At 38.3% G+C, this 13063-nt stretch overlaps 1 protein-coding gene across 1 annotated transcript; it reads left to right on the top strand.

Moving 5' to 3' along the window:
• The first annotated feature begins 7120 nt into the window (after nt 1-7120).
• On the top strand, nt 7121-10896 carry LOC311300357 (uncharacterized protein). Its single transcript, XM_084424615.1, has 5 exons — nt 7121-7389; nt 8208-8251; nt 8337-8615; nt 9360-9401; nt 10456-10896. Exons 1-5 carry the CDS (start codon nt 7367-7369, stop codon nt 10533-10535), a joined length of 468 nt encoding a protein of 155 aa, XP_084280741.1. The 5' UTR covers nt 7121-7366; the 3' UTR covers nt 10536-10896.
• The last annotated feature ends 2167 nt before the right edge of the window (nt 10897-13063 follow it).

Here is a 13063-nt window from a genome sequence, read left to right as displayed (position 1 = left end):
CTTTTACGAGTTACGAGTCTTTACTTCTGTGTGAGTCACTCAGACAAAACCACTCTAAAAATGCCTTCAGGGCTTAAGGGGTTAAACAGGGAATAAAAAAAAAAAGCTCTTTCTCCTTCACCTGTAGATCACTGGATGCTGCTGGTTGGACTCACTGTGTTTCTGCTGGTTCTGACTGCTGTCGTGTTACACAGAGATTACTCGAGGGGGAAAGCAGAAAGCACTGAGTTCAGGGATCCAGAAGTGTTGAGGTCAATAGCCGTGTTTCCACTGTCACTTCCGGATCTTGACCGGGCCTCGTCTGGGTCTCGCACTGGGTTTCTGACCCGTCAATCATCTCAGTCCACAGCGGCTTGAGCAGTGATCATGACCAGAGGAGTTTATCTGAGTCTGGAGACGACAGCGGCGGATGAGTCCATGTACCAGATCAGCATTAAACACTTTAACAGCATTTATACCTCTAAACTCTCTCTCAGAGACAGCAGCGAGTGCTTGAAGAACTGGATCATGATGAATCTAGTGCTGTAGTTCTCCAGTTCTAGACGCTTCTCTATCGTCTCAGGACTCGTGTTGGACTCGGTCATTGATCTTGACAAATGTTAGTTGTTCTCGATGAGTCCAGCAATATATGTTTTTTTCTCATTTAATCAAAACCATTTCCTTCAGAGGAATCTGTCAGCATATTTCTGCAATATATATTTATTCAGTGCGTATGAACATGTGCTGCAGTCCATCCCTCAGGAGTCTGTGATACTGAATCTGCACTTACTATTAATGTAAAGCAGCCTTAAATATCTCATACATGATCTAGGAATTACTGTTTCTATTTAATCCGTCAGTTGATGACTGAGAATGAGTGTCTGTGTCAAACTGTGTAAGACATACAGTGTGTGTGGATATTTATATATTGTACAGGTTTCTATGTAAATTTTTATGTATATTTTGCTTTGTCTGTTTAATTGGTCGTCTGCACTGTAAATCTGTATGTTTGTTTTGAGAAAAACTAAATGAAACCACTTTTGTAAGAAACTTTTGTTGGTATGTATGTATTTTTGTATGAAAATATATATTTTAATATTTTGCTGTGTTTAGAAAGTTTTGGTTTGTTTTGTAAAATATACAATGAAACATGTTTTTGAAAGTGAACTAATGCTTTAAGGTGTCCTTTCTTACCTTAAATATTTTTCACCCATTTGTTTCTAATGTCTGTTGTCTCCAGTTTCAAATTCTGCATTATCATCCCAGTCCCAGAGGACACCCCAGTGTATGTGAGAACTCTGCGATTACCTTAAATACAAACATACATTTTTCTAAATCTTTTTCTAAAAAGCTTTATTTAACTACCCTCTTATTTAAGTCTGTGTGTGTTTTATGTTTTCATTATCCACTCAGTTAATTGTAAGCGGACTAGCAGACATTCTTGTTAACACTAATTTACACAATGGTCCAGAAACATTAATAACAGAATTTCCTAATGTTGGCTTGCCTCTTGACCGCTGCATTCGGGAGAGAGCACAGAAGTGAGGGAATGTGTGTTAATGGTCTTTTCCAGCCATGGCGTTGTCCAATCCAAAATTTAATTTACATTTTACAAATCTTTACATTTTGAAACAGCTGGCACCAGACCCTCAATGAGCGCTAATGTCAACTGAAAGAAAGAAATATTATATGGTGTGTTTAAAACACTGGCTTATTTGGAGTTTGTTGTCAACCTTTGTTAGAAGAACAAGTATTTAACCAAGTATCGAATGATTATTGATACCATTGTTTTCACTCGCTGTCAATTCAGTCTCCTCTGATTTGACCTTTTCGTGGATTTTTTAAAAAATTTTTTAGGTGAAGTAAACCTGTGTTATTTCTTTCACAGAATCATGTCAAATGCCTTAATGGCGAATTTCAATATGAGGAGTGATGGCCAACTTGAAAAGAAGCCATTCAACGCTGATGTAATTCAAGGTTATTTTGGCCTTATGACAAATGAAAAAAAATCTCTTGTTCCTTGTCTAATATTAATTAAAGTAATTTAAAAAAAAAGTAATAAAAGAATTTAAGTAATTCTTATTGTTAACTTTTATCTATTCAGGGGACATTCTTTAAAAGACCACCTGTCTTTATCAGAAATGTCCTTTTCACTTGTACACAGTTACACACCTAAGGGTCTTTCTTTAAAGAGATACTCCACTTTTTTTGGAAATAGGCTCATTTTACAACTCCCCCAGAGTTACACAGTTGAGTTTTACCATTTTCGAATCCATTCAGCCGATCTCCGGGTCTGGCGGTACCACTTTTAGCATAGCTTAGCATAGATCATTGAATCGGACAAGACCATTAGCATCTCTCTCAAAAAAATGACCAAAGAGTTTAGATATTTTCATTATTATATTACATTATTATAGTTTCGATATAGACTCATTCCTGTGTAATAATCAAGAAACTTTGCTGCCGTAACATGAGTGTAGCAGGCGTAATGATATGACGCAGCGCCTGATAATAGGTCTAATAGGTTAGACAAACTTAGACTTCATGTTGGAAGTCACCGAGCTGGGGACTATTTTCAGGCGCTGCGTCATATCATTACTCCTGCTGGACTCATATCATTACGCCTGCTGGACTCATGGTACGGCAGCAAAGTTTCTTGATTATTACGCAGGAATGAGAGTATAGTTCCTAGCCATATCAGCCTAGAAAAACGCAACTTTACATTTTCCGTCGGTCTTAGTGCACGATGTAACTACAGAAGAGTCGAGTTTTAAATAGGAAAAATATCGAAACTCTTTGGTCATTTCTTTGAGAGAGATGCTAATGGTCTTGTCCACTTCAATGATGTATGCTAAGCTATGCTAAAAGTGGTACGGCCACAGCTCTGACTTCTATTCATTAATGGAATATTATAGAAAGACTCTAAAAATATAATGCGTTGACTGTTCCTGTACTTTTGTTATATTCTGGTTTGATTAATGTCTGCTTAACCTTAATGTAAAACTGTTAGAGAAAATGCCATTACCACAGAATATACCACATTGTTCTATTTTGATCTTTTTTGAATAGTAGCTGTTTAGCAACTGGAAGACATTTAATATTCACAATAAAATATTGTGCTAATGTTACAGGTATCGGCTGGCACCACCAAAACAGCTTATATGCTCTCTCTGCAACACACCGCCCCCTGCTGGCGACCTCACAATTACTCCTGACCTCTATTTAAAATATTTTAGTGCAAGGATGGTGGAAACAGGTTCATTACCCCTGAACATATATTCAAAAACACTAAATTATAACACTCTTTTTTGCTTTAGTCCACAATTAATGTGTTGATGTACACATGATTAAACGGTTTTATAGACGTCCAGGGCTGACCGGACCGATTTTGGACCTTTTTAGTACCAGCTCATATAGGTGTAGGAGGTAATGAATTGGCTGACAAATGTGCGAAAAAAGAAGCCTGAAATAGAGGTGAATATTAAATACAGCAAAGCTGAAATTCTGGAAGACATATGTATAGAATTCAAGGAAAAGTGGGAAAGAACAGGAATACATGTAGAAGTAAGAGTGAAGAAGATGTGGTATCTAGAATGAGGCTAGGTCATACAGGATTAAATAGAACATTATTTATAATGAAAAAACATGTAGATGGAATATGTGAATATTGCAATAGTCAAGAGACTATAGAGCATGTAATAATGTATTGTCCTAAATATCATCAAGCCAGACAAAGATTCATTTTACAACTTGGTGAGAATCAGATGACATTAAATTTGCATGATATACTACAAAGAGGATCTGGTGAAATTTGTTTTTCTTTTTTGTTTTCTTTTTTTGAAGTTAACTGGGTTAGTAAAAAGAATTTAAGGAAGTGTAGGTCGACCCTTTAGAATGGATTGAACAATGCAGGGATATTAACATTCTAGTATGCAGTGACTCAGTATCAGCTCTTATGAGTATGAAGACTGGAAAAGCTAGTAGTCATTCAGAAATATTATATAAAAATCTTGTTTTTAAATTCAAGGGTATGTAGACAAGGGAAAAATATAACATATATGTGGATACCAGCACATGTGGGCATACAGGGAAATGAGAAAGTTGATAAATTGGCAAAAAAGGCAACAAAAAAAGAGCATGTTGACATTGAAATTAAATTGTCAAAATCAGAAGGGAAGAGTCAAGTGTGGAAAAAGATAATGGAAATATGGCAACATCAATGGGATCATGAAAGTAAAGGAAGACAACTATACATGATTCAAAATAAAGTAGGCAGTATAAGAGAGATGTCAAATAGAAGGACAGAAGTGGTAATAACAAGACTTAGGATTGGGCATTGTAAGTTAAATGGAACTCTTCGTATGTTAGGAAAACATCCCACAGGCCAATGCGATGAATGTCAAGAGGAGGAAACAGTTAGTCACATTTTTATGTCATGCAGGAAATTTATAAAAGAAAGACAAGAGTTGAAATATAGCTTACAAGAAATTGGTATAGGACAGTACAATGTAAAAAGTATATTAGGATGTGGAAAGAGTGAGCAAGGAAAGAAATATTTGTTTTATTTTTTAAAGAGGACTGACTGGAAAGAAGAATATAATCAATAAGTGACATGATAATAGACAGCAGATGACAGTAATGTAACATTTTGGAGACCAACTGCCTTAAAACCTCAAAGAAGAAGAAGAAGAAGTAGGTCGACCCTTGATCCACACTCCAGTCCAGATGGTGGCGGTAATGCACCGAAAGCTGGTTGCCAACTGCCATATAAAAAAGAAGAAGTAATTTAGTCATCATCACGTGAATCACCCCTGTCTATGGAATCACCCCGGCCAGAGCCCGTCTACGGAGAGCCTGCCCACTCCCTATTAAGTCCTATTGTACCGAATTTTGGTTGTAGTTCCACCAGAGCTCCACTGGGGGCGATCGCCCATGAGTGCAGAATGAACGGGAGTCTATGGGGCTAGACGGCTAAATGTGTCTCTTTGACCCGATTGCCGTTGAGAAATCTCAGATTCGATAGTAGGTTTTGCAAGTTCAACATGGGTTATAGGTCAAAAGTTGAATGAACGAGTACTTATGTCCTTTCGATTTCTTACAGGTTGAGTTGTTGTTGCCTATAACACGCTAGCATTCTGCTAATGAACGCTGATTGGTCAGTGAAGGACTGATTACGACCAGAGATACCGCTTGATGGTCTTTTAAAACAACAAAACAGAAACTCTTCTAGCACGTGTGTTTACCTGTGTCAACGTGTGTTTCCCTGTGTCAGCTGTGTTGTGTGTTTCCGTGTCAGCTGTGTGTGTTTACCTGTGTCAGCTGTGTTGTGTGTTTCCCTGTGTCAGCTGTGTGTGTTTACCTGTGTCAGCTGTGTGTGTTTGCCTGTGTCAGCTGTGTTGTGTGTTTACCTGTGTCAGCTGTGTGTGTTTACCTGTATCAGCTGTGTTGTGTGTTTCCCTGTGTCAGCTGTGTGTGTTTACCTGTGTCAGCTGTGTGTGTTTGCCTGTGTCTGCTGTGTGTGTTTGCCTGTGTCAGCTGTGTTGTGTGTTTACCTGTGTCAGCTGTGTTGTGTGTTTACCTGTATCAGCTGTGTTGTGTGTTTCCCTGTGTCAGCTGTGTGTGTTTACCTGTGTCAGCTGTGTGTGTTTGCCTGTGTCAGCTGTGTGTGTTTACCTGTGTCAGCTGTGTGTGTTTGCCTGTGTCAGCTGTGTTGTGTGTTTACCTGTGTCAGCTGTGTGTGTTTGCCTGTGTCAGCTGTGTTGTGTGTTTACCTGTGTCAGCTGTGTGTGTTTGCCTGTGTCAGCTGTGTTGTGTGTTTACCTGTGTCAGCTGTGTGTGTTTACCTGTATCAGCTGTGTTGTGTGTTTCCCTGTGTCAGCTGTGTGTGTTTACCTGTGTCAGCTGTGTGTGTTTACCTGTGTCAGCTGTGTGTGTTTGCCTGTGTCAGCTGTGTTGTGTGTTTACCTGTGTCAGCTGTGTTGTGTGTTTGCCTGTGTCGGCTGTGTTGTGTGTTTGCCTGTGTCGGCTGTGTTGTGTTTACCTGTGTCGGCTGTGTTGTGTGTTTCCCTGTGTCAGCTGTGTGTGTTTACCTGTGTCAGCTGTGTGTGTTTACCTGTGTCAGCTGTGTTTCCCTGTGTCAGCTGTGTGTGTTTACCTGTGTCAGCTGTGTTGTGTGTTTCCCTGTGTCAGCTGTGTTGTGTGTTTCCCTGTGTCAGCTGTGTTGTGTGTTTCCCTGTGTCAGCTGTGTTGTGTGTTTCCCTGTGTCAGCAGTGTTGTGTGTTTACCTGTGTCAGCTGTGTTGTGTGTTTCCCTGTGTCAGCTGTGTTGTGTGTTTCCCTGTGTCAGCAGTGTTGTGTGTTTACCTGTGTCAGCAGTGTTGTGTGTTTACCTGTGTCAGCTGTGTGTGTTTACCTGTGTCAGCTGTGTTGTGTGTTTGCCTGTGTCAGCTGTGTTGTGTGTTTACCTGTGTCAGCTGTGTGTGTTTACCTGTGTCAGCAGTGTTGTGTGTTTACCTGTGTCAGCTGTGTGTGTTTACCTGTGTCAGCTGTGTTGTGTGTTTACCTGTGTCAGCTGTGTGTGTGTTTCCCTGTGTCAGCTGTGTTGTGTGTTTGCCTGTGTCAGCTGTGTTGTGTGTTTGCCTGTGTCAGCTGTGTTGTGTGTTTACCTGTGTCAGCTGTGTGTGTTTACCTGTGTCAGCAGTGTTGTGTGTTTCCCTGTGTCAGCTGTGTTGTGTGTTTACCTGTGTCAGCTGTGTTGTGTGTTTCCCTGTGTCAGCTGTGTGTGTTTACCTGTGTCAGCTGTGTTGTCGATGCCTCGAGAGAAAAGAAAGTGCAAAGCGTGAAAGCACCAAAGTGACTGAAGGATTGCCGTAAAGCAGTATCTCTGGTCGTACGATGTGCATGACGTCATTGACATTTTAAAATACTTTTTAAAGCAAATAAGTGACTCTAAAAAATCTAACACCCAGCAATGTGTAATTTCTTTGCATCTCCTTTCGAATACAACATTCAAATTACTAGACAAAAAATTATATCCTGAGAAAAGTGGATTTTGATGGGTATACTGCCATAGACCTCCATTCATTCTGCACTCGTCCTGTGAGCGCCCTCGTGTGGAGCCAGAGTGGAACTGCAACCATTTCAGAAGCCGGAAGTGTACTGAGAGTGCACGCCACTTTCACGCGAGCCGACAGTCTCTTTCACACGTGCGCAGTGAAATCTCAGTAAAGTTACTAGATCTTGATATCGGGGATCGAATTTTCTAGCATTTCTGGTTTCGGGCTGCCTTCATACAGAACTCCGGCTATTTTCAGCAGTTTCTCTGAATTAAAGCCCATTGTGTTTTAGCTGAACTATCGGGGACTTCCGCATTACTGTGGACCGCTAACATGCCTTCACGGTTCAGTAACCAGTAAGTATGTAAATATCCTACAGACAGATTGTGTGTTTGGCTCTTATCTTGTTAGTAAGTTGATTTATGTTTAGAAATGTCAAAAACCAAATTAGCTAAACAATAATAATAATAAAAAAATTCAACTAGGTATGAGTTTTAGTAGCCTACGTCATTGTGTTACGTCATGGGATAATGTTACTTTTAATTGTTTTTGTTTTTTTAAATCCAGACAAGTCCTAATATAATACAATATAAAGATAATAAACAATAGGATATAAAAGAACTTTAAAAAAACAAATAAAAGGGCAGAGGGATAGTTCACCAAAAACTCCCTAAATGTTATTTAAAGGGCCAGTTCACCAAAAGTGTAAATTCTGTGATCGTTTACTCTGCCTCATGTTGTTCCAAACCTGTATGAGTTTCTCTGTAATGTTGAACACAAAGGAAGATATTTTGTAGAATGTTTGTAACCAAACAGTTAATGGGCACCATTGACTTCCATAGTATTATTTTTTTCCTACTATGGAAGTTAATGGGGACCAAAAACTGTTGGATAACCCACATTCTTCAAAATATCTTCCTTTGTGTTCAACATTACAGAGAAATTACAATACAGGTTCAGAGCAACATGAGGGCGAGTAAATGACAGAATTTTCCTATTTAGGTATTAATGTAATCAGTCAACTTGGGGAAATATGATGAAATCCACTAGTTACACAGGCTTTAAATTAGGCAGCTTTAGTGTTATAATAATATTACCTTTATTCAATATCTAAACACTTAAAGTGAGCATGTACAGATCTAGCACATAATCAGCCCTTTTCTCTTCTCCTCAGGCACAACACTTTGGTTCTCCTGCCATGCATCTTCTATTGTGCGAGTGAGTATTTAATTTCTGCAGTGTTTTAATATCAGTATTTACTGAGAGAAAACGTGTATCAATATTTGCTTGTGTAAATCCTCAGGCTGTGCTCCTCAGCAGAAGCCGTGTCTCCAGTGTGCTTTATCCTGTGATGATGCTCATGAGCTGAAGAAACACCGGAGCGTTCAGGTGGACGTCGAGCATCTTTCAAAAACTATTCATGAAGAAGTATGTGCCGTCTCCAGCTTATTTACAGGAGAACGCTGTTCTGTGGTCGTGCCGGATTGCTCGAAGTGGGGTTCTCCGATCACATTACGGATATATGCTCATGATAACCAGTCGTCGGCTGAGCCGCTCTACGTCAGCGCGGGGTTAACGCCTGGTAAGAGCTCAGATCATCTCATCAACACTTGAAGAACTCGCTCACCCTAAACTGAAGAGTTCGTCAGTGTTTACTCGTCTCTACTGTGCTCTAATGTTTCTGTGAGACGTGAATATACAGTCAAACCAAAATCTATTCAGATGCCTTAAACATTTCTCACATTATCAGTTTATTCACTATAGTTTAGAACATGGTAATAAAATATGAGCAGAACTCAGTGGATATTTGACTGGTTTTGTCCGTCCTTCTGTTAGACTGTCTCACACATGAATTATGTTGAATATCTGTCAGCTGTTAAATTTAACTACACAATTAGATAATACCAGTTTAGCTCAACCAATCACCAAGCAATGCTTCATTTTGTTCAGTCTGTGTGTAAAAAGAGCATTAGCAATTAAAGAAAAAACACTTCAGCAAAACATGATCAGCTCAAAGTGTCCCAATCAGTTTTGCTCCCAAATGTTTATAAATGTTACTGGTAGTCGCTGTATGAAGAATATTTGGTATAATATGTCACAGTTTACTTTATTTTGCTCTCCTCACTTACAGAAATGAACTATAGTGTCCTGCACACACTAGTGAAGAAATATCAAAAATTATATCTGGTGTCTGAATAGTTTTTGGTTTGACTGTATCATTTGAGTGAACTATTCCTTTAAGTGACTATATATTAAATTATAGTCTATATCTGTAGCCTATACACTAAACCAGCGATTGCTTTGCTCTTTCTCTCAAATGTTCCAGTTTCCACAGACTGTGATCCAGACGCCGTATCAGACAGGGACAGTAAGTGAACATAAAGAGGCTTGATTCTTCAGCGAAACACCATCATTTTATATTCCTTTTAAAAAACAATTCTGGCTGCATTTAAAACTCTTCTTTATAATCTAAGTAACGATGACTGTGTTGTTTACATGCACCCTCATAATGCGATTATAATGCGATGCACGCAATAGCGCAATTAAAGTTTACCTCATGTTTACACCATACTTTGTTCAAATTAGTGCAGTATGGCTCATAATTGAAGCAACCATAATCGTAGTAAAACATGCTGAATTTATTAATAAAGTTGATGTTGACAGTGTTGCTCAGAGATATTTTCAGGTGCATCTCCATAAATGACTGCGGATATTAAAGAACTGCGAACAAATCAAAGTATACAGTGCAAAGTAACACTCTCACTGTATGAGTTCATCATCTGAGCTGTGAATTATGGTGTTAAAAATAACCACAACTCTTAGCGGATAATCAGAAGAGGTTTGAGGCGCTCATGTAAACATGACATTAAAGTCCTCCTGTAATTTTATCCATTAAAACTCATCTTTGATCAACAAAACGACATATTTAAATGTTTTTTACTTGAATGAAATGACTTTATGCCTTAAATTATCTTGACTGTAACTCGACACCCTTGCCTCATTTAGTATGCGCGGTTCTATGAATATGCAAATGAGCCCCGCCTCCACTCACTCACTCAGCTCAGAGATCCACTGGTTGACGATCACACGTTGATCTGATTGGTTACAAGGTAGTTTGTGACGTCAGAAACACCAGCGATTTCAAAGCGTGTTTTTGAGACTGTCTTTGATTCACTGCAGTTTTAAGGAGGAAATACTCAGCAATGGTGTCGACTTATGAGTTTACACATGCTTTGTCTTAAAGCAGATTAAAAACACCACATAGACACATAAACAACATTAAACGCTGGATTTACACCACAGATGGACTTTAAATCCTCACTCTGATTTCTTGGAGATGATCTGCATTATTGGTGCGCATGTAAACACAGTCACTGTTAGTGTTGAATGAGCAGGACTTGATGCGAGTTTGTGTTCTCCAGAGCCGAATGTTGCTGACAGGAATCTCTCTCACACACTCCTGGTTCTGCTGGCGTCTTTGCTGCTTCTTCTCCCACCGTGAGGAACTGAGATAACGGCACATTCACACACACCAGCTTCTAGTGCCAGTCCTGCTGTTCTCCACTGGAACTAAGTCAACGATGATGTCTTTATACACACACAGCATTACAACACATAAATGATCATTCTAGCCCTCATATCACCAGAACATTACCAAAACTAAAAAACCTTTATGACCAAAAGTGCATTCACATGACTGTTCTTAGAGCATTCCTATATAAACTACATGCTTTTGTATCAAATTTCATGTTTTTATGCTAAATTTGACCCATACCAAGTTACACTGCCACTTTATAGTGTGAAAAAATGTTGTACTTTATATATTTATATTAAATATTTATATATTTAAGTGTTTTGTGCAAATTTTTTTTTCTTAAAAGAAAATGCAGAAGATGTAAATTAGTGATAATGCAACTCTTGCTGGAAAAATATTTGCCTTATAAATGGGTTTACAGTTAAATAGTATTATAGAGATATTTCTTAATTGATTTGTTTAATTTTTGTTAAATTTAATTATTATTTGATTAAATAACAATACATTTAAATATTAAGAATAATAATTGCAATAAGAATAGACACTTCATGGGGCACGTCATGCCTGTTTTTTAATGAAGTGATGCACATGCTGTTTCATGGCCTGTAAAAAACATATAGCTGGTAAGTTTGCTCCCGTCACTGACAGGTGTGGTAAGATGTTAGATTCAGACATTCATGCAGTTTTCATGATGATGTGGGCCACATCCAATGCTATAAAAAAATCTATTTTTGATATTATGTATAATGATGGCATTGCACATACAGTGAAACTGAAGCTTAATAAACCACAACTGTAAGAAACACAGCACTTTAAATGATGCAGAACGTGTAATCTTTATGGTAGGAAAGGAAATGGAAACATGTGGTTTCAGTGATGGAAACCTGTAGTTTGATCAACAGCTTTACAAGCGACAGACACAATGGAGAAAGTCATGTTCTTTTGTGTTTTATTATTCACATCACGTCCAGTGGTAAATTTACGCTTTAACTGATCATTTTAACCTCAAATAACAAATGATTTCCTCTAAATAATGTTCAGTCTCAGTTGATGTTCCTGAAGATGAAGAGACTCTGTTCAGAGTCGAGCTGAAGGACAGAATCAGTCTGAACTGCATCATGACCCACAGATAAAGTGCCCTCCACAATTAATGGCACCCCTGGTAAATATGATCAAAACTGGCTGTAAAAAATAAATCTGCATCGTTTATCCTTTTGATCTTTCATTCAAAAAAAAAAAAAGCAAAATTCTAACCTTTCATTTAAGTAAAAGAATTGAATGTGGGGGGGAAATCACATTATGAAATAAATGTTTTTCTCCAAAAGCACTTCCCCGCAGGTGTGTTAAGACAAGTTGGAGCTAAACTGCAGGACGACCCTTCAGGACAGAGTTTGGACAACCTGCAATAAATAAAGCAATCCACAATGCCTGCAAAAAAATTCAAAGCAGAAGACACAATTTCAATCTGAGTATGATGTGGTCATCATAGTTATGCACACCAGTGCTCCATTCTTGATAGCGATATGCAAGTCCACACAACTGCATTTTTTTGGGTCAATAAACAGACTTTAAAGGTCAGGTTCAATATTCAAGTGTGCCCGTTGTATAGGTTTCTTGAGTTTTTTTTTTTTTTTTTTTGTATAAAATCAGACTTGTTTAATATTGTTTTCGAGCAGTTGAAGCAGTGAAAGTGTTTGCTTTTCCAAGTGGCAGTCAAAGATGATCAAATCTATAAGAATCATAACCAACAAACAACATAAAATTCATATATAAGGCAAAACATGTTTGACATAAGTTTCCAATTATGATACGTAACATCACCGTTCACGTTATTATCTATAACCTTAAGTAATCTGAAAAATCTAACGCAAAGAAAACGACAAATTATGACATGGTATTCATGCACTGGTCTCCGCCATCTTCTTTCAGTCTAAAGGATTTATTTTTAGCTAAAGGAAATGACGTATAATGGTTACAACTGATTGGCCAACGCAGAAACTTTTCGACTTTTATTTTATTTATAGTCTATGGACAGGACCCATTTCCGCCATAGACTTCGACACGCCCATTACTACCGAAGAGAGAAAATCGACCAATAGCATCTCAAAGCGGCAGGAGTGTGAGTTTCATCAGCCTCACTGTGAGCTCTGTGATGTGATGAAGACTGAACATTAGACCCATGCAGAACTATTACCATGTAAGTTTTCATATTTCTAAATATAACGATAGCTTGTGTGTTTTTGTGTTCTTATACAGTAGTTTTGTCTGTTTGTGGGAAACTCACCCTGCTGATGTTCAGGAGAGTCCAAGACAGTCTATGCTGAATTATTTCAGTGGATATATTAAGACAATTATTTGTATGGTTTATGTTTTATAGTGGGGTTATTAATATAATTGTATTCAAATGAAAAAGAAGGTTCTCTGCGCTACTGCAATCCACAACAATCCGGTGCAACCAGGGCAGGACAAAACAAGGCAGAAAAAATGAATCGCCG

This window comes from Rutilus rutilus, assembly GCF_951802725.1.
Source record: "Rutilus rutilus genome assembly, chromosome: 11".
NCBI classification, from domain to species: Eukaryota; Metazoa; Chordata; class Actinopteri; order Cypriniformes; family Leuciscidae; genus Rutilus; species Rutilus rutilus.
Note: the sequence above shows the minus strand (reverse complement) of the source record. Positions and strands in the feature narration are given on the sequence as shown.